The 20780-nt window shown below is 42.6% G+C and overlaps 3 protein-coding genes across 6 annotated transcripts; all 3 read left to right on the top strand.

Annotated features, from left to right (window-relative positions):
* Positions 1–79: 79 nt before the first annotated feature.
* Positions 80–1970, top strand: LOC119138609 (T-cell surface glycoprotein CD3 zeta chain-like). The gene is made up of 8 exons (XM_037278870.1): positions 80–231; positions 633–733; positions 805–837; positions 937–978; positions 1182–1214; positions 1302–1355; positions 1659–1688; positions 1784–1970. Exons 1-8 carry the CDS (start codon positions 180–182, stop codon positions 1847–1849), a joined length of 411 nt encoding a protein of 136 aa, XP_037134765.1. The 5' UTR covers positions 80–179; the 3' UTR covers positions 1850–1970.
* An 880-nt stretch (positions 1971–2850) lies between these two features.
* Positions 2851–7225, top strand: dnajc27 (DnaJ (Hsp40) homolog, subfamily C, member 27). Its single transcript, XM_037243350.1, has 7 exons — positions 2851–3231; positions 3976–4058; positions 4144–4213; positions 4506–4670; positions 4743–4865; positions 4945–5105; positions 5508–7225. Exons 1-7 carry the CDS (start codon positions 3145–3147, stop codon positions 5638–5640), a joined length of 822 nt encoding a protein of 273 aa, XP_037099245.1. The 5' UTR covers positions 2851–3144; the 3' UTR covers positions 5641–7225.
* A 2953-nt stretch (positions 7226–10178) lies between these two features.
* Positions 10179–20681, top strand: xdh (xanthine dehydrogenase). Of its 4 annotated transcripts, XM_037277791.1 has the most exons (36): positions 10179–10194; positions 10285–10493; positions 10993–11050; positions 11542–11638; positions 11720–11828; positions 11908–12034; positions 12133–12194; positions 12544–12630; positions 12700–12780; positions 13076–13220; positions 13310–13402; positions 13482–13633; positions 13877–13970; positions 14057–14166; positions 14311–14495; positions 14567–14729; positions 15024–15113; positions 15182–15351; positions 15457–15580; positions 15652–15771; positions 15943–16039; positions 16108–16232; positions 16292–16425; positions 16497–16584; positions 17110–17196; positions 17271–17462; positions 17539–17684; positions 17758–17839; positions 17965–18060; positions 18139–18342; positions 18417–18469; positions 18546–18660; positions 19518–19583; positions 19658–19846; positions 20133–20300; positions 20388–20681. In XM_037277791.1, exons 2-36 carry the CDS (start codon positions 10404–10406, stop codon positions 20436–20438), a joined length of 4050 nt encoding a protein of 1349 aa, XP_037133686.1. In that variant the 5' UTR covers positions 10179–10194; positions 10285–10403; the 3' UTR covers positions 20439–20681. The 4 variants fall into 4 exon arrangements, with proteins under 4 accessions (XP_037133686.1, XP_037133705.1, XP_037133696.1 ...); XM_037277782.1 differs by lacking the exon at positions 10179–10194 and having other exon boundaries at positions 10224–10493; XM_037277810.1 differs by lacking the exons at positions 10179–10194; positions 19518–19583; positions 19658–19846; positions 20133–20300; positions 20388–20681 and adding an exon at positions 18874–19490 and having other exon boundaries at positions 10221–10493; positions 18546–18769.
* The last annotated feature ends 99 nt before the right edge of the window (positions 20682–20780 follow it).

The raw sequence follows: 20780 nt of genomic DNA, 5'->3' as shown, positions 1-20780 counted from the left end.
CTAAAAAAATAACACGTTTGTCCTTGGTGGAGGTAATAAACAGTACTTTGAGTCAGATGTCGCTACTTCAAAACTGTGAGTTGACGTGGGTGCTGTGTCTCCTGCCACAGCTACTACTCACCACTTCCTGTCCCAATTTAAAGCAAAAACGTTGTTTGAGAGACTCCACGGAGGTCGGGATGGCGTTCTGGTGGACATCAGGCGTGCTGGTCTTGGCGATTGAGTCTGCAGGTAAAACACATCATCAATTCATCAAACTCAAGTTGTCTTTATTTGGTGCTTGATGCTTCTTTGAAGCACACGAGAAGCTCTTGAGATGATTCTCCTCATGGGTTCAAAAGAAAGAAGAAAGTCAACTTTAGTTGACAAATTTCATCCACATTTTAAACTTTGGCTATGCATTTTGACCAGAGTCCAAACGGATTATTTTCCTTTCATTGTTCAAAGTAATCACCAAACTATGAGATAGATTGTTTGAAGCGACCAACCAGGAAGCAACTTTGTGGTTTTTAGCAAGTCGGCTGCTCAGGAACATGCTTTCCTCTTAGAAAAGAAGACAAATATATTTCCTCAGACAGAAAAAGCACGCTTTTATTGGCAAAGATTGTCGCTGAGCACAACTTCATGTGCAGATGCCATGATGACGCTGTACGACCCCAGGTTGTGTTACATTCTGGACGGCTTCCTGGGTCTGTACGGCCTGGTCATCACCGCCATGTTCATCAAGGAGAAGGTCAGTCTGCTACTTCCCCTAACCACACACAATCTTCTGCAGCCATTTCACCTCTAAACGTCTCTGTGCAGTTCTTCAAAACAAAGGCGGACGGCGCTTATACGGTGAGACCCACAAACAGTAGCAGAGCGTCTCCTCCTCTCCTGTCGCCATTTTGATGTAAATTGTGACAATATGGGCGCTCTCTCGTTCGCCTTCATCAGGGTGGAAGTGGCCAGCTGAGAGGAGACCTGGAGAGAGGGCGTGTAAGTATCCCAAAGAAAGTCATCTCAGGAATAATCTTGAAAATGCCAAAAAGCATATAGTATGTGGAAGTGAAAGCTCGCAAGAACTGTTCAACGTAAAATAATGCATAACCAGTTAAAACTAAAGAACTTAACTTCCCAGTGAGCTGTAGTGTACATGTGTATCGTGTTTCACAAACTTCTCCCTTATATGTGTCCTACAGAAACGCTGGGAGAATGAAAATGCGACGTACACGGTACCAGTACCTCTGGGTTAAGTTTATCGTTAGAAAACAAAATAAAACAGTGTGTGTTTGTGTGTGTCTGCACGTGTGCCGTTTTAGGGCTTGACCAAAAGATCAGAAGACGAATACAAAGAACTTCCTGTTAACAGAGAAGTGCGTGTGGCCTTTATTGCTTCAGAACCATTCATGGCAATCCGTGTATCGTTTGTTCTTTCCATTTTCCATTGGCAATCAAAAACAATTTAATTTTTCAGATAGTGGTGACTTGAGATACTCGTTACCTGACATACACATTTTTCCAAATTTGTTTTTAAGATATAAGCAAAGATCTGATCAGTAATTTTGAAAATTTATTTCGTTTGTGAACAAACGACATGGATTGTTTTGACTACTTGTTTATCTCAACGTGTGAATTAAATGATCCAACTGTTCACGTTCATTTGCTGCTTCCTATAGCGACCCCGAAAAAACGATCTGGTTTACCAGGTGAGTGCAATTTCATGTTCAGTGAATAAATTCGATTTTTATCTGAATTTCCACCCCATTCACACGGAAACATCACCTTTGAAATGTGACTTCAGGGTCTCAGCAGAGCGACCAGAGACACCTACGACTCCATCCAGATGCAGCCATCTTCAAGCCGCTAGAAATATGTCATGCTCATTGTTCCTTTCAATATCTAATCATTCTCTAATGTTCTATATCATAAAATAATAATACATGAGATAATTGTGTAATGAAATAAAATAAAGTGACATTTCTGCTGAATCTTATTTTTTTTCAATGTGTATACAAAACAAAACTGAAACTTATGTACAAATGTTTTTTTTTTGCAAAAGCAATTTCATTAGTTTGTGTGTGTGTGTGTGTGGGGGGGGGGGGGGGGGGGGGCAGGGGGTCATGTTTAACAAACTAGGGCTACTACCATGGGTTTTGCCTTGCTTGCTGGTAGTCGGTAACACCAGCAAGACCAGTCGGTCACCAGCTATCACCAGCTCTTGAGTGGGGCATCTATCTGGCCGACTGTGGCTGACCCTAATAGAACAGGTTGCCCAGTGATGGAAAGTTTGGCTTTTTGAAGCTTGACTGTTTTATTTACTGCTACTGCTGTTTGCTTCTTCCTGGTGACACCACCCCAAGGCCACCAGCGCAAAAGCACAGCAAAACCACACTGGGCTATGCTTTATCTTGTTGGTTGGTTGGTTGGTTGGTTGGTTGGTTGGTTGGTTTAATCAGGGAGATCCTTTTTTCCTCCTCCTTACAGTTTTATACATCATTGTATTTTGTCACCTAGATCTCTGCTAGATTGATAAAAAACAAAAAACAAGAATATTGCAAAGAAACTACTTGGGCAATTACAATTTAGCCCAAAAGTTACTTTAATGTAATGAAGTGAATGTAATGGAGTGTATGTTACTACCCACCTCTGCGTAGTTATCTTTGTAAATGGAAAACGAACAGTATCTCCAATTTTAATTAATAAATGACATGACACATAATCAATTATTCCTGTTTTTTTTTTTTTGTTAGATTAATTTCAATACCTTTAGTTTTTCGTACAACATGAAATGAAATCATTAATAACATTCATGCTTTTAATTTGAGCACGATTGATTCTTCAAATTGGCTTATTATTTTGAAACGAACCAGCGGAAGTGCACGTACGAACAGCGTTTTAGCATTTAGGCAATGGCGCTAGCGAGTCTGCTCGCTGTGTTTATGCTGCTTTATCCGACAGATTATCAAATCATGTCAATCGTGCCCAACATAATTATAATTACTTATCATAAGTAATACAACGGTAATTGTGTCGTAGATTCAGTCGCGTGTCCATGGGTCGTGCTAAATGCTAACGTTAGCCCTTAGCCGCACGGGCTTGTTGTTAACATCGTCCTTCTCGTTGCTTCCTCCAAAAGTTTCAGTTTTCAAGGATTAAACAAAAATGGAAACGAACGTGCCGAAAAGGCGAGACAACAAGAAGCCGCTCCGCGTGAAAGTAATAAGCCTTGGCAACGCCGAAGTCGGGAAGGTATAAGCTTTTATTGATCAATGAAATACAGAAAATGAAAACTGTGATGAAGTGTCACTATGTACGTGCCAAAATAAACAATTCAATCAATCAATGGTCATCATTTAGTAACGTTACTTAGTGATGTAATCAAACGTGTAGTTTACTGAATGTATGGGTAATTTGACGACGTATTGTTTGCATGTGAACCATTTCTAATTTCATGAAAGAAAACAATTGTAACGTGTTATTAATAAAGTCAATATGTATAATAATAAAAAAGAAGGAAAGAAATAAACTGGCATTCCACTCATCAGTCCATTTGTTCAACCGCTTATCCTAACTAAATGTAATTTGCACCGCAATATTCGTGTGTACCGTTAAGGGGCGTGGTCGTTAGGCTGTGCGCTAGTTCTCATTTAGTTTTTCTGTTTGGCTGTTTTCCCTCATTCAATAAATGGCTTAATGGGTGAAAAATAATAAATTAATTATACAATGAAATTCCAGTGCCAGATTTACAATAGTCTAATAAAAGTGTCGCATTGTAATCATTGTGTATTTGTGAAATAAAATATCAAATTGTGTAGTGCTTTAGATTTAATACATTTTCATTCTACTACATTTGTATGTCATTTCGATTTTGATTAACTGTTCATTTAAACACAATTTTTTACAAGGAATAACAAATCAATGTATTGTCTAACAATGTTATTTTTTAGTACTAAATGGATTTAGGTCTAATGGCGTTCTCATTTCTCCCTGCAGAGTTGCATCATTAAACGTTATTGTGAGAAGAGGTTTGTTCCCAAATATTTGGCCACGATTGGAATTGACTACGGAGTCACCAAGTAAGTGTGTTCAATTTAGTAATTGTGTGCAGTTTCGCATTTGTATGTATTTGCAATATGACCCTATTAAGGCTTGTGTTATCAGGGTGCAGGTTCGCGACAGAGAAATCAAAGTCAATATCTTCGACATGGCTGGCCATCCATTCTTCTACGAAGTGAGTATGACAAAGTTCAGTGTTAAGGTTTATTTTCCCGAAAATAGTAAATCGCCGGACTGAGCCCTGCTGCAAATAGCACAAAACTGCAAGTAATTGACAGCCACCATAAAATTGAACTCATTCACTGTTATCGACATTATAGTAGTGTCAACTTTTTATTAACCAGGAGTAGCTGTGCAGTCTCTTGCGATGCTTTTCTGTGAATATCAAGTTAATAAAAAATATTAAATAAATAGAATTATATACAGTTTGCACATATTATATTATACAAATCTATTTCTTCTGCAAGGTGCGGAATGAGTTCTACAAGGACAGTCAAGGCGTGCTTCTGGTGTATGATGTTGGTCTTCGGGACAGTTTTGACGCCCTGGATAGCTGGCTGGGCGAAATGAAACAGGAAATGGGCTCTCAGGCCAACATGGACAGCATCGTGTTTGTGGTCTGCGCCAACAAGGTCCGACTCGGCCCCCCCGAGCTGAGTTGCAGCAAAAGCACAAGTCATGAAGTGAACCGATTGTGTCCACAGGTGGACCTGTTGAAACGGCGCGTGGTGGATGAGGGGGAGGGGCGTTTGTGGGCGGAGTCTCGAGGCTTTCATTACTTTGAGACGTCAGCCCAAAGTGGAGAAGGTATCAACGAGATGTTCCAGGTGGGAGAACATACTGGAGGCTCAGCAGACCCTAAACTGGAATGTAGACTCAGTCTTTTGTGTTTTTGTTTGTGTGCAGGCCTTCTTCTCTTCCATTACCGACATGTGTGAAAATGGCGGTAAGCGCCCTGTGTCAGAGGTCAGCGTAGGCTTCACCAAAGAGCAAGCAGACACTATCAGACGTATCAGAAACAGCAAGGACTCTTGGGATATGCTGGGGGTCAAACCCGGCGCCACACGGTGAGTTGATAGGCCACGGCCAAATAGACATGAGCTTCTCAGATGTCTTGATTACAGTAGTTACCCTCAACTCATCCAAAATCAGCCTGTTTGGAGGGGTTGGGCCTGCCTCGTAAAAATAAGTGAGCGCCCGCCCCCATCTGCTAATAAGTAATTCCGCCACTAGATGGCAGCAGTGAACTTCACAACATCCGGCCATCATTCGTGTGAGAGTAACTGTTGTGTTCCTCTTTATGAAAGAATTTTTTTCTCTCATCTGATATAGTTGATGTACAAATAGATCACAATATTCCGAGGTTCTTGAAAAAATCTGTTAAAGTGCTCTCAAATGGTCTTTTGCAAAAGTGACTGGGATTGGATGAGTGTAGAAAATCTTTTTCCTTCCTACATGCTGGTTTCCAGGGAGGAGGTCAACAAGGCCTACAGGAAGCTGGCGGTACTGTTGCACCCAGACAAATGTGTGGCCCCCGGGAGTGAAGATGCATTCAAGGCAGTGGTGAACGCGCGCACCTCACTGCTGAAGAACATCAAATAACGCCAACACACATAAAACATCCAGTCTCACAATTTTTTTTTATAAGCACTTTGTGTTCCACCTCTTGGGTGCCACGATATGCTCTGCCAAACCCATTTTATGACGTCTCTGAAAACACATGCATGTACAGAATGTGGTGTGTCCAAGAACTCACATTTAACATGAAATCATCTCACTATGTTAAGTAGGGTTTCTAATGATGAAAATGTGTCAACAAAAGCAGATCCAAGTTCAGTGTTAAGCTTGATCGAGACAAAATGTCAGTAAGGTAACAGACATGAAAAGGTCATTTATATTAAATTATTATAATTTATTATGTTATTATATTTGGATTGTTACATGGATTTATCTCTACCTCCGAAATGTGTGCGAATTCCAATTAAACGCAAATGCATCAGTTAGCTTTGCTAATCATGCATGTTTGTATTGAAATGAGACGAATAAGCATTTATTTTCATTCATCTTCCGAACCGCTTATCCTCACGAGGGTCACAGGCGTGCTGGAGCCTATCCCAGCTGACTTTGAGCCAGTCGCCAGTCAATTGCAAGGGCACAGCATAGATAAACAAAATGAACAATTTCACACCTACCATGCACGTTTTTGGAATGTGGGAATAAGCCAAATTACCCGCAGGAAACCCACACAGGCACGGGGGGAACATGCAAACTCCATACAGGAAGGCCAGAGCCAAATCTAAAATGCCTGTGGCATGTCTTGTTGAAATAACCCAATATAGTGCTGATAAAGACACAAAAATAATTTGAATTTATGGAGGCAGCACTTTACACACTAAAATTCATATAATTTATTTAGTCATTAGGGCCTCTCAGCATGATTTCAAATGTCAAACTCTGAAAATAACAATTGTGAAAGATCCATTTGTGTAGCTGATCCGTGCATGTTGTGCATGCAGCAGACACATTAGCAAACACAAATGACCTCAACTCAAATGAAGTTGCTGGCTAATGCTAATGCTGTTAATCCAGCAAATGTCAATGCAACATAGTCAAACCATGAGCAGGAAAGTGGTGGATTAAAGGTGGACAAATATGATGTGAGCGTTGTTCATCAGTGTGAACGATCCAGCAAAATTCTGAGCAGCTTGCTCACGGACACGTTTTAAGCATTACAGATTTCCCAATTTGTCTGCTTTTCTCCTCCCACGTGATGTCTGTGCTTGTCTGTCTATGCATTAGTCAGCGTTGAAACTTAAGATGGGAGCAGCAAAATGTAGGCCTTGTTTCCTATGTTTACAAATCTACAATTTAATTTGTGATTATTTAAAAAAAAAAAGAGAGAGAGAGAGAGACTCTGCGCTCAAGCAGGTTTTTTGATAGAAAAGACAGGAAAGATACTCAGTATTGATAAAATAATGTAAATTATAAATTTTGAGGATAGCCTGGTTAAAACAAAACAACTTGCGAAATGATCTATGTACAAATTGTTCAAATGTATTTGTGTCGCTGTATTATCTGTGAGCAATGCATGACCGTGAAATTATGTCAGCGTCATGTGGCTATGATGTAAAAAATTATTTTTTAGGGCACATTTTAATGGAGAAGAATAAAAGCCTTGAGAGTCAGATGAATGAATGCTTTTGTTCTGAGGACATGACTTGCTTTTTTACCAACGTGCACCAAAGGGTCTCCCGAAAATATTTAGTTGACTGGCTATTATTCAGCCGCTCCATTTTAATTTTATTTTTAATTGTAGTCGTCCTTTAAAGGTTTATAATTAAAATTAGGCTATGCTAATTTCCATCGGCCCGTCTATGGCGTTTGGCATCACTGTACATGTTAGCATTGAGCACCCAGCTCAAATTTGGTCTGTTGAAATGGTTTAGTTAATTTTTTGGGTGTTTAAATATATGTTTGATTCTCTCTTGTTTTATGTCACTTTTACAGTAGACCTCAACTGGGTTTGACAAATAGATTATCTGTCAGTTTCAAGGTAAATATATATAAATATTACTAATGAATACTTAAAAGTTTCAATAAGTTTGACTGTTTTGATGAATTTAAATGAGTATCAAGGTAGTTTAAAAGTTTTTTTTATCTATCTCGGGTGGTTCTGAATAAATGGAGTTTCCATTTGGATTTAGGTGTTTGTTGACATGTTTACAAGTCTGAGTTCAATTCAAGTAAATAACATTGAATTTACAATAATTTATTAGAATTAAAAATAACAGTTCAAAAATTGAGTAACGGGCAACAATACACTTAGACAAAGAATTGATGATGATGATGATAGAACTTTATTGTAGTCACATAGTATGTGTTGACGCTTCGTGTCAGAAGCGTGTTTAATTAGGATAGTCACAAGTTGAACACGGGTTGCTGCAACAACATGCGTGACTCGGTGGATTTGGAGTGAGTGCATAACTCAATGGCGCAGAAGGGCAACTTCAACTCCATGAATCTAATCTTATCTAATTAATTGAATATTGCCCAACATTTTATGATATATCTGCAGGCTCAGTGAGCACTTAAATCAGAGATAAACAGGGCTGTACTAAGTCCAGCAGTAAAATGAGAATGATGGCTAAATTCCGATTCAATTCTTGAATTTGAATTGCGGTGGCAAACAGGAAGCAGAATGGCAATTGAAATTGAAAGAGTAATGAAAATTGAGGAAACTGAAATTCCATGAAATTCAAAGAAACTCATGATGCCAAATTTAAAGTGTATTGTACAATGAAGCGTCACACCCAGGGCCGGTTCTAGGAATGCACATAAGAGGGGGCAGTCAGAAATGTGAAGGGGGCCTGTTCTTTTTTTTTTTTTTTTTTTTTTTTTTTTTTTTTTTACACATTTTTAACACTGTTAGTGTTTTCTTCACGGCAGTTGTTAGCTGTGTGTCCAGATCTCAACCTGGAGAAGTGGATTGCACTCTGTCAGGCCTCTACACTAAGACCTGTCCAGCTTGGGTGTCCCACCTGAAGATTAAAGCTTCTGCTGGTATTGCTCTTAGGGTCACTGAGGCACGCAAACCCCCTGACCACAATAAGGTGGCAATCTCTCAGGGGGGGGAACATATAATATGAATGTTATATTAACTATTATTTGAGTTGTCGTTAAGCATTAGTTATATCACGGGTCATTACGACGAGTTTGGAGGAGTTTTTACTGCTTCTTCCAACTCCTACCTCGCTGACTGTAACTTGACACTCTCTGGCTGCGTCTTGCCTCATTTGCATACTCACAGTGATTGGATGTTTACGGAGGGGCGCGGAGTCCTGACAGCAGGCTGTGTGAGGACACACACTGCACCGACATGAGACAAGAGAGGGGGCTGATTAACGTGTGTTTCTATCAGAGGATTTTTCACTTCTAAAAGTTTGATTCGAGGGGGCAGGACATCTGTTTGAGGGGGCGTTGCCCCCTCTTGCCCCTGCGTAGAGCCGGCACTGGTCACACCTACTAACAGCATGGATTTCACACAAATAATAATGTAAAGACTTTATGTACACAATACTTATAGTAAATAGTCAAGTCTAGAAATTGTTTTTTATTACTTTTAAAAGTAAAGTTGCAACAATGACACAACAACTACCGTATTTTCCGCACTATAAGGCGCACATTCAATGAATGGCCCATTTTAAAACTTTGTCCATATAGAAGGCGCACCGGATTTTCAGGCGCACCTTCAATGAATGGCCCATTGTAAAACTTTGCCCCTATATAAGATATATATATTCGGACTTTGGACACGCCTGCTGTATTGGCTCAATAATAAAATAATAAAAATAATCACCTGATTATAAGGCGCACTGTCGGCTTTTGAGAAAATTGGAGGTTTTTAGGTGCGCCTTATAGTGCGGTAGGCACACTGGAGGGGGTCAAGCAGGGGGCCCGTGACATCCTTCAGGTGGTTCAGCACTAACCTCTCGAAAGATTTCATGACCACAGATGTCAGTGCGACAGGTCGATAGTCATTCAAACCTGTGATGGCGGGCTTCTTGGCCACTGGAACGATGGTGGAGCTCTTGAAGCAAGAGGGCACCTCACACAGCTCCAGAGAACGGTTGAAGATCCGTGCAAAGGTGGGCGCCAGCTGCTCAGCACAGACTTTCAAGCAGGAAGGTGACACGCCGTCTGGGCCCGGTGCCTTCCTGGTCTTTTGTCTCCGGAACATCTGGCGCACTTCCTCCTCGCGGATCTGGAGTGCGGGCGCGGCCTCTGCAAGAGAGAGAGTGGGTGACAACGTTGATAGAGGTGTGGGCGGAGCAGTTGTGGGGAGAGGTGAGTATGTAGATTGTGCTGCAGGAAGTCCCGTTATGTGGGAGGACCGATCAAACCTGCAGTAGAACCTGTTTAGCTGGTTAGCCAGCCTTGGGCTTTCCACAGGACGTTTTGCTTATGACATGAAAATTACACTGACCTCTATTATCTATGTGTGGTATGTATGTGCTTTAACTTTCTTCCTTAAGTTTTCCCTTGTCCAGTAAGTCAGATTAAGAGCTGGCGACAATATATTTTCGAACCTTTGTCTCCAGACACCAGGCCAACTGTCAATATTTATACAGTCCCTGAGATCATTTTCTGCTTTGCCAGGTGTCAAAGTTCAATTACAGCAGTCTATATCTGTGTTTACCAACCACCGAGCTAGATTCCCACTAATTCTCGTCCTTGTACATAATACAGGGTGCTAAAACTTGAAGGTCGTTGGGTTGCATAGAGGGGCGGGGCTCCAAGCACATGCCCCCTCTGGACAGTTAACATCTGAAATCAAAAGTCTGAAGAGGACAGAAAGATTTCACAACATGAGGGAACTGGACAAAAACATGAAGGACTGCACGACCTGTGCCCGGTCCTCCTCCGATGACCTCGTCTTCTTCGTAAATGGGAAAAAGGTAAAAATGTCATTCATTTAACTTGAACATCAAGAAAACATCATCAGAAAACAACAAGTAGAGATGCATTTTACAAGATTATATTTTTGTAATTTCAATCTACTGTGTGTGTATATATATATATATATATATGTATAAAATGTATTTATTTATATGTGTGTTTGTAAATATACTGGCATGAAACCGGCTTTAGTTTCTAAAGATTTTTTCTTTTTAAGTGCTCCTTTAGAGAGGGTTTTAGAACTTGTGATAGTCTTGTTCACGAATGACAAATACTAATAAATATGACAGCAGTGTTTTTAGAGAGCAGTGTGGTCTAGACACAGGCGTGAAGCTGTTAATAACTGCGGCAGTTTTGGGCTGCAACATCCGTTCAACACAATCGTGCCTTAGATTTTATTTCCCTACATGATAAGCCAAAGTGTCATTTCAGCAATTTATATGTGACTTATTGATATGCAGTCAATAGAAAGTGAAACTTTTTGTCCCTGTTGTGCAGATTGTGGAGACAAATGCAGATCCTGAAATGACCTTGCTCACATATCTGAGGAGGAAGCGTATGTAGCACTCACACTCATAACGATACCAGAAGTTGCAAAAGTGTTCACATTTTCTGCTTAAGTGGCTGTTTTTTGTTAGATGTGGAAACAGGAACTCTTATTTACTCGTGATAAAGCGCTGTACAAATAAACTTGACTTTCGAAATCTGTGGAACAAAAGTGAATTGTGCCGAGTCATCAGAAACAAAATATTCAAGTGAAGATGGTTGAAGAATTTATGTCTGCAACAACCAAGTATTTGTACATTGTTACTTTCCATCACTGGATACATACACAGCCAGTGTCTCATCAAACGCATTCTTTTGCGCATTTCAGCGGAACTAGCGTGTATTTGGTCTCACGCAAGTCTCTCCCTTCACCCTGCTTTATTTCATTGGCAGTGGACTCAATGCGTTACACTCAGACACTACATGAATCAATCATTGCCTTGTGATTCTTTGAGGACTTTGGATGCATGTGTATGTATTTCATTGAATGTTTTCTTTCAGTGGGCTTACCGGGGACCAAGCTGGGTTGTGCTGAAGGTGGCTGCGGAGCGTGCACGGTGATGCTGTCGAAATACCAAGCTCACACGCAAAACCTGACGTATCCTGCCGCCTGGAAATCATGCGCTGATTTCGAGCTGATAAATTGAGACTGAGAAATGAAGTCCTTAGCTTTGCTTAGTCATTATGCCGTGAACGCCTGCCTTGCCCCCATCTGCTCCTTGCATTTGGTTGCTGTGACCACCGTGGAAGGGATTGGCAGTGTTGCAAGGCAGCTGCATCCCGTACAGGTTGGTGTTGATCGGTAGCCAAGAAGTACCTTTGCGTTTTAAAAGGTTGGTGACCCCGGATTTATTGTGTCGTATTCAGGAACGGATCGCAAAGGCTCACGGCTCGCAGTGCGGTTTCTGCACTCCGGGTATCGTCATGTCCATGTACGCATTGCTAAGAAACAACCCCACCCCCAAAATGGCTGATGTGGAGGAGGCTTTCCAAGGTAGGACATTTCACCGTGACTTAACTCAGTATGTACTGATAGAATTTGTGATTGTATACTGCGGATTGTGTGCTTAATTTCAAAGTACTCATTTTCAGGAAACCTTTGTCGCTGCACTGGATATCGGCCCATCCTGGAAGCCTACAAGACCTTTACTGTGGTGAGACTAGACCAGACCAACCTTTATTGAGCCAAGGAACCTGTAGATTGAGAAACATGTTTAATTTGTTCTGTGACCGCAATCGTAATTCAAAACACTTATCTCAAATCATCTTTCCCCATTGATATGAATTGAAATGCCAGTAATTCGTAACAAAGTTAACTGGATCCTTCTTTTATCAAGCGTTTAACTTTTCTTCCTATCACTGTACATCTCTGGCAAGATATTATTAGTCCTAAATAAATAATTGACTGACCAATTAAGTCAAATTGTATGTTTTCCGATGGTACGCAATGATTTATAAATGTTGTAAATCATTGGATTCACTCAATTTAGTATGTCACTTTAGGAAGGCGGATGCTGTGGGGGGAAAGGACGGGACAACGGCTGCTGTATGAGAAATAGCAAAGCCGAGGAGAATGAGGCGGATGTGGACGTAAGTGTGTCTTCACTGTAAAGATGCCGCCTTACTGCAAGTGGAGTAACAATTGGAGTATTTTTTTAGATGGCGTCAAAGCTGTTCAACACTGCTGACTTTGCGCCACTTGACCCCACGCAGGAGGTCATCTTCCCTCCAGAGCTGATGGTGAGAAACAGAACATACGGCCACGCGTCTGACATCCACAGCTGGCAAATGTAGTCTCACTCTGTACTTGAGTACTGATACTTTATAGAAAAAAAAAGCCTGGACGTAATAATTCAACTCATTATCATATATGTACAAGTAAAAGAATTTCAGACTATGGAATATTCTTAAAGGTAACCTAATCTGCTCAAAATCCGGACCTACCTAGATTTTTTTAGTATGTACTTTCATCTGAGTCTTTGTATTTACGCTTTGAAATATTTGGACTATGAGTACTTTTGCTTGCACTTTGTAGACCCTGAGCAAAAGTGAGAAGACTTGCTCGCTGCAGTTTCGCAATGACAGGGCAGTGTGGCTGCAGCCTGCCACCTTGGACGAGTTCCTCAATTTGAAATGGAAACATCCCGATGCCCGAGTGGTGGTGGGAAATACAGAAGTGGGTACGTGTTAACTCCCATTCACTCAAACACACACACTCGTTTTCGCAACCACTTGCTCATTTTGTGTGTGTGTGTGTGTGTGTGTATAGGTATAGAAGTAAAGTTCAAGAACATGTTATATCCAGTCATTCTGGCTCCAGCCTTCATCCCGGAACTCCACAAAGTGATATACACTGATGAGGGTAACTACTGAGGCAGAACATGAAAAAGGGATTAGCAAATGAGGTTCGAAGACCGAGTTTGTGTGGGTCATGCTTTTAGGTATCGTGTTTGGCGCAGCGTGCACTCTCACCCAATTGGGTGAGGGACTGAAGCAGGCCGTGAAGGAGCTCCCTTCACACCAAACCCAGGTCTTCCTTGCTGTCCTGGAGCAGTTGCGCTGGTTTGCGGGACAGCAGATACGCAACGTTGCGGTGAGGGAGAACAGCCCGTTGCGAGATATGAAAATAAAGGCCCAACCTTTCTTTTATTATAAACCAGCCATGTTCCACTCATCATCGGTTTAAAGTCCCCTTTCCAGGCGCCGCTGGGTTGGACTTCCACTCCAGTGATATAACATGTTATCCAATGCTCACCGTTTCATTCTGGTGTTGCTGGCATGTGCGTAATCCTAAATAAACAATCAAATAAACAAGGTCACCATTGCTGCTTTTCAGGCTGTTGGTGGGAACATCATGACTGCTAGTCCCATATCAGACCTTAATCCTGTTTTTATGGCAGCCAACTGTAAACTCACAGTGATGGACAAAGGTAAGACACAAAATGACTTTTCAGTCTGCCTTTGAAACTCCGTACTGCAGCTCATCTCTGACATGTCCTCTCTTGCTCCTAATTAGATGGCAGTCGTGTGGTTCAGATGGACGACGGTTTCTTTGTGGGTTACAGGAGGACTGTGCTGCGCCCACAAGAAATCCTGCTATCCATTGAGATTCCCTATAGCAGAAAGGTAGCTGCATTAAAAGTACATACAGATGTTTGTATCTGGAGAGAAAAAAGATGGGAAAAGTGGATGAACAAAAACATCAGTCACCCTGTGATCATTTCTGTCATTCCCTCATCTCTTCTGTTGCTGATTCTTTGTCCTCGCTAGAATCAATTCTTCTCAGCCTTCAAGCAGTCACCTCGCCGAGAGGATGACATCAGCATTGTCACCACCGCCATGAGTGTCACTTTCACACCCGGGACGTGCGTTGTGGAGGATGTGAGGCTAAGCTACGGTGGCATGGCGGCCACCACGGTGCTTGCAAAAAATACAGCAAACAAACTGTTGGGAAGGTAACAAACACAAAGAATAGAAAGGAATAGAGGAAGGAAAGGAGATCGTAACGCCCGATGATGTCATTCAGATGCTGGGGGGAGGCGTTGCTGGAAGAAGCTTGCTCCTCATTGGCAGAGGAGTTGACCCTGGATCCATCTGCGCCAGGCGGCATGGTGACATACCGACGAACTCTTAGCCTCAGTTTATTCTACAAGTTCTACTTGACAGTGCTGCAGAAGCTGCGAGAGCAGGTAACTGAAGTGTCACTTGCGGAGTTGGCGGGCAGTCACATGACTGTAAGTCTTAAGTCTTCAAATGTACGTTAAGTTATGGTGGCAAAAACCAAGCAAGTCAATTTCCTACCACCGATATCCCAATATGATAGAAAATTAGCCAACCAAGTGTCAAGTCTTAAAATTGGCGACTAAAGTCTGACCTAAGTTCAGCCATGTGACTCCTATGCCCCAACTCTGGCAATAAGTTTCCATTCCAAGCAACACAGCTGCCTCGTCAATCATCTTCACATGAGCTTGGTCGTTTGTCAGGGTTTAAACGTGGAAGAGGTCCGATCTGATCTCCTGAGCGCAACAGAGATTTACCATCAAGAGACGCCATCCAGCGTTCAGATCTACCAGGTACAACGTATGCGCTCATTGCCCACGAGGCATGGAAAGAAACAAACTATGGACCATTTGATCTGCAGGAGGTGCCACAGGCCCAGAACCAAGATGACGTGCTGGGCCATCCCCTGATGCACCTCTCAGCTCTGAAGCAGGCGACGGGTGAGGCGGTTTACTGCGACGACATCCCGCTGTTTGAGAACGAGGTGTACTTGGCCCTCGTGACCAGCAGCAAGGCGCATGCTCGCATCCTGTAAGATTCCGTTCATTCACATTCACAGACATAATGTTAGGTACCGGCTGCTGTACACAAATTCTCCCATTCTCGAGTCTTCACAACCGTGGCTTTGTTTCACAGTTCCATTGACTCGTCGGCAGCAGAGTGTTCGCCCGGCTTCATTTGCTGCGTCTTTGCCCGTGACATTCCGGGCAGCAACAAGAGCGGGCTATGGCATGATGAGAGCGTCCTTACTGATGACCTGGTGGGTTGCTTTTGAGTCACTCGCAAGGCCCCATTATGATCTGACTGTTCAGGTGTCACTTCTTATGATAGGTCACATGTGTGGGCCACATCATTGGTGCCGTTGTGGCTGACACTCAGGTTCATGCTCAGCAAGCCGCCAAAGCCGTCAAGATCCAGTATGAGGAATTGCAGCCGATTATCACCATACAGGTTAGAAGACCACGGGCCCGATTTACTTCCAAACAAATGTCGAAATGAATTTTGGTAAAACATGACTCCTTGTGACTGGCTCGAGGTCAGCTCCAAGATTATATAGAAACTCCAAAATGTTTCTGGCCTTTCACAAAAATTCTTCTGAAAAGCTTCTGGTGGATTTAACAGGAAGCCATTGCCGCCCAGTCCTTCTACAAGACAATTAGAACACTCCAGAAGGGAGACCTGGAGGCAGGATTCAAACAGGCGGACCACATTCTGGAAGGTGTAAATGTGAGCCCGCCATTCCAAATTAACCGGAGCCAAGTGCTCACATGAATGACTGACTGACAGGTGAGATGCACATCGGTGGCCAAGAACATTTCTACCTGGAGACCAACGTGACTGTGGCTGTCCCTCGAGGGGAAGACGACGAAATGGAGCTCTTTTCCTCCACTCAGAATCCCTCTGAAACGCAGGTGAGGGGAAATGTAGTGAAAATATGGTTTGACCAAGGGTCTAATTGTTTGCATGTCAGTCTCTGGTGGCCTTGGCATTGGGCATCCCCTCCAACAGGGTGGTAGTGCGAGTAAAAAGGATGGGCGGAGGCTTCGGCGGCAAAGAGAGCCGGACCACCTTATTATCCACTGTGGTTTCCGTGGCAGCGCACAAGTACGTTGATCGGTCACTTCTGATTCGGGCTTGTACATTCATGCCCGCGGGTTTTTCTGCTTGCGTGCCAGGCTGCGACGACCTGTCAGGTGCATGTTGGACAGAGATGAAGACATGTTGATCACTGGAGGAAGACACCCATTCTACGGAAAATATAAGGTTCAAATGCACGCTTTCAAGGCACTTCACAGTTCACACATTGACCAGGTCAACATCACACGTTTATACACACGTGGACAAAATTGTTGGTCACAGAAATTACTTAGGACAAAAATAATAGTAAATAAGAATTAAACATTGGAGAGCAGTCATTGTTTATGGTTCAAAATAATTCTGAAAAACAAATTCATAAAACAGGCCTGGACAAAAAACTGATGATACCTTGTCAAATTTTTGATGCCACACAACAACAGTGTTTATGGCGTTTGCCATTTTGGGTTAGCGTTAAGCTAACAGAGGCTATCTCCTTGTTTTGAGTACAACTTTTAGTTTTATGTTTAGATTGACAGTAAACTTCAACTGGGATTGCATTAAATACTTTAAAGCATTTATTTGGAAGAATCGTTCGCTGCTACTTTTTGTGAAATCAGTCGCATGACTACCAGCAATGGCCTTTGATCATAAATTGAACTACAGCGACCAAAAAAATGATGCAAGCACTAAAACAATCCCTCGCTTCTCAAGGTGGGCTTCCTGAAGAGCGGGAAGTTGCTCGCCCTGGATGTGTCAATGTACAGTAATGCGGGAAACTCCCTTGACCTCTCTCAGGCAGTGAGTATCTCCACCATCACTTAGTATCTTCGTGATGATGCATTTACATAGTTGCCTTCTGCTTTGTCATTGAGATCATGGAGCGTGCTCTGTTCCACATGGAGAACGCATACAGCATTCCAAACGTGCGTGGTCGCGGCTTTTTGTGCCGCACCAATCTGCCATCTAATACAGCCTTCAGAGGCTTTGGAGGTCCGCAAGGCATGATGATTACGGAGACCTGGATGAACGACGTGGCTCAGAGCCTGGGCCGGCCGGCGGACGAGGTCTGTGAATTGCCTGTACAAAAATGGCGAGATTCTGGGAAGGAAGTGTCCTGTCACTATGTTTGTCCTCTTGCAGGTTCGACAAATGAACCTGTATAAAGAAGGTGACGTGACACCGTACAACCAGGTCCTGGACCAGTCTACTTTGGATCGCTGCTGGGATGAGTGCATATTCCGATCACGGTACCAGCAGCAGCGAGCTGCCGTCGAGCTGTACAATAAGTAGGTTACCATTTAGAGACGTTATCGCTAAAAAAGCGGCGGCCTTAAATCAACGTCGGTATCTTTCTGCCAGAGAAAACCGATGGACCAAACGAGGCCTTGCGATCATACCGACGAAATTCGGCATCAGCTTCACGGCTGTCTTTCTTAACCAGGTATGAACTGCATTTGCATGTTCTGCCATGCTTCGATTTTTTTCAGGTTCATTGGCAACTGTAAATTGTATCAAATAACGGATGCTCACAAAAAAAACTAAGCTTTGATGGACATTTTTTCACAGGCTGGAGCGCTTGTACACATATACACAGATGGGTCGGTGCTGCTGACTCACGGTGGGACAGAAATGGGACAGGGACTCCACACCAAGATGATCCAGGTAGTTTTCAGACATAGACTGATTCGAGGAACTGCAGTCAGTTAAGCATTTGAATTTGAACAAATTCGACCATTCCAGGTTGCCAGCCGGGTTCTTGGTGTTCCCTGCTCAAAGATCCACATATCGGAGACTAGTACCCAAACTGTCCCTAACACAAGTCCGACGGCTGCGTCTGCCTCTTCGGACCTCAACGGAGCTGCTGTGAGAAACGCCTGCCAGCTTCTCATTGAGCGCCTGGAACCCTACAAGAGCAAAAATCCCAAAGGATCGTGGGAAGAATGGGTACGAGTCATTTTGAGCATAGCTTGGCTGAAATGTTTACTCCTTTTGAGTTTCTGCATGCGACTGTGTTTCAGGTCAAAGCAGCGTACTTTGACAGAGTCAACCTGAGTGCCAACGGCTTTTACAAGTGCGTCCGTGCTTGAGCTCTCTTGTCTGTAGTCAACATGATGAGTTCACTTTCACCATTGGCTGTTTTGTGTCAGGACTCCAAATATAGGATACAGCTTTGAAACCAACTCTGGCCGAGCGTTCAACTATTTCAGCTATGGAGTCGCCTGTTCTGAAGTGGAGGTGGACTGTTTGACTGGAGCTCACAAGGTCACAATGCTTTCTCTTTTCTTTTTTCTTTTTTTACTGTACCTTTATTACTACAGACTGTGTCTATCTATGCAGAAGACTTGTTGACTAGTACAGTCGAGCAAGGATATACAGTGGTGCCTTGACGTAAAAGGTAGCCAACTCCAAAGTTTTTTTTTATAGGTTTGAGCTGTCGTTTGGCTGATTTTGTTTTTTTATTTCTTAACAAATTTTTTAGAAACAGATCATTACAACTTGTGTATTAAAACTTAAAAATAGCTTTGCCATTCCACTAGCATAATGCTAACGCGAACTACGATCTATGTTGTGGTGCTATAATCACCCTAAACAAAGACTTGAACAAAAACGGTAAAGCAAAACATGTAGATAGAAATAACAGTAGTCCGACACATTCTTTCGCATCTGCAAAGCATGACCACATTAATTAATGACCATACTGGTCAACCAGGGAGATTTGAGATGTCTCAGTGAACAATACAGTGCATGCTCACGGATCGCCACCCGCGGATACACTCAGTCACAGAATTGTTTTCAATGTTTTTTTCAATATTTTTTTTTGGTGTGGCTAGGCTCCAGACTAATTATTTTATTAGGAACGAAGTGGCTCCGAGCTTCACATTTTAGGGGCCTAAGTAGGAGATTTAGCAGCTCACACTATAAATTTACTTGCAAAGTAAATATTTGTCCCACTCATTTTCACTATATTACTGATGAATGTGCTGACATGTGGAGCAGAAGTTTGTCAGCAACAAGAACATTCAAAAATAGTAATCATTTTACACGTAATATTTCCAATGTCTGCCAATTACATCAATTTTCAATAGGTCAGCTTGACATTATACTTGTGATTGATTTAGAACCTGAGCACTACCATTGTGATGGACGTTGGCGTTAGCCTCAATCCCGCAATAGACATCGGACAAGTAAGTTAGCAGGTCATCAAAAACAAGGTAATATATTCTGGAGTGCAGCTGCAATATTGTCTATTTGTCTCAAGGTGGAGGGGGCATTTATGCAGGGTCTGGGTCAGTTCACCCTGGAGGAGCTTCACTATTCCCCTCAGGGTGTCCTCCTCACCCGGGGTCCAGGTTCTTACAAGATCCCGGCCTTTGGTGACATTCCCACCGAGCTAACCGTGTCGTTGCTCCGTGACGCCCCTCACGACAAAGCCATCTTCGCCTCCAAGGTAACTCAACCGCCAGGTTGGGGACTTGAGCCAAATGACTTGGCTGATTTTGAGAGTTGGACTTGGTTGGCAAAAGTTAAATGACCTGACTGGACTTTGACTTGAATGCCGTGATTTAATCATATATCTATATTTTTAGATATAGACTTGCACATATGTGACTTACTGCCACTTCTGATTGTCATGCTACGATTCAGATGAACAAAATGTATTTGTCCTAAAGACTACAAATAAAATAAGTGTCTCTCAGTCAAAGATGATGAATGTGATGTGTTCTCTTGGTCAGGCCGTGGGCGAGCCTCCTTTGTTCCTCGCATCATCTGTTTTCTTTGCCATCAAAGACGCCATTAGTGCAGCTCGCACTGAATCGGGCATCACAGGCCCATTCAGGCTGGACAGCCCCGCCTCTGCGGAGCGGATACGAAATGCTTGCAACGACCGCTTCACCAAACTGGTAAAAATCTCTTTTTAATCACTGGACAGACAGAATGCATTTTGTGGTAGACGTGGAAACCAGCAACGCTTGATCTTTGTGTGTCAGTGTCCCCCTGCAGACCCTGGGACCTTCCAGCCTTGGTCTGTCCAAGTCTGAATCTATCGCAAACCACAACCCCATGCCACCGGATGGTGAAGCACATATTGAAGAGCACAGCAGAATATCATGTCCACGGAACGGGTCCATTAAGCATATCATAAAAGATCTTCTCGTTATACTACAACAGATTCAAAGAGCTAATCAACTCAAATTTTGTTGTGTCGCAATTTATCACTGCGCTTGATCATAAATGTATGATTGTGAAAGAAAGAATAAATCATTTATAGCAGGGGCAATTACCACAGCAGAATATCATGTCCACGGAACGGGTCCATTAAGCATATCATAAAAGATCTTCTCGTTATACTACAACAGATTCAAAGAGCTAATCAACTCAAA

Source organism: Syngnathus acus, chromosome 2 (genome assembly GCF_901709675.1).
Source record: "Syngnathus acus chromosome 2, fSynAcu1.2, whole genome shotgun sequence".
NCBI classification, from domain to species: domain Eukaryota; kingdom Metazoa; phylum Chordata; class Actinopteri; order Syngnathiformes; family Syngnathidae; genus Syngnathus; species Syngnathus acus.
This window is presented reverse-complemented; position numbering and strand designations above follow the sequence as displayed.

Excerpts from the sequence above, each read along its gene's own strand:
- LOC119138609 (XM_037278870.1), top strand. The coding sequence starts at position 180 with ATGGCGTTCTGGTGGACATCAGGCGTGCTGGTCTTGGCGATTGAGTCT. Across the intron at positions 232-632 it reads CTTGGCGATTGAGTCTGCAG|ATGCCATGATGACGCTGTAC; the intron begins GTAAAACACATC and ends CTTCATGTGCAG. Across the intron at positions 1,215-1,301 it reads ATGAAAATGCGACGTACACG|GGCTTGACCAAAAGATCAGA; the intron begins GTACCAGTACCT and ends GTGCCGTTTTAG.
- dnajc27 (XM_037243350.1), top strand. The coding sequence starts at position 3,145 with ATGGAAACGAACGTGCCGAAAAGGCGAGACAACAAGAAGCCGCTCCGC. Across the intron at positions 3,232-3,975 it reads GCAACGCCGAAGTCGGGAAG|AGTTGCATCATTAAACGTTA; the intron begins GTATAAGCTTTT and ends TTCTCCCTGCAG. Across the intron at positions 4,671-4,742 it reads TTGTGGTCTGCGCCAACAAG|GTGGACCTGTTGAAACGGCG; the intron begins GTCCGACTCGGC and ends TTGTGTCCACAG.
- xdh (XM_037277791.1), top strand. The coding sequence starts at position 10,404 with ATGAGGGAACTGGACAAAAACATGAAGGACTGCACGACCTGTGCCCGG. Across the intron at positions 13,221-13,309 it reads GGTGGGAAATACAGAAGTGG|GTATAGAAGTAAAGTTCAAG; the intron begins GTACGTGTTAAC and ends GTGTGTGTATAG. Across the intron at positions 15,772-15,942 it reads AGCCGATTATCACCATACAG|GAAGCCATTGCCGCCCAGTC; the intron begins GTTAGAAGACCA and ends TGGATTTAACAG.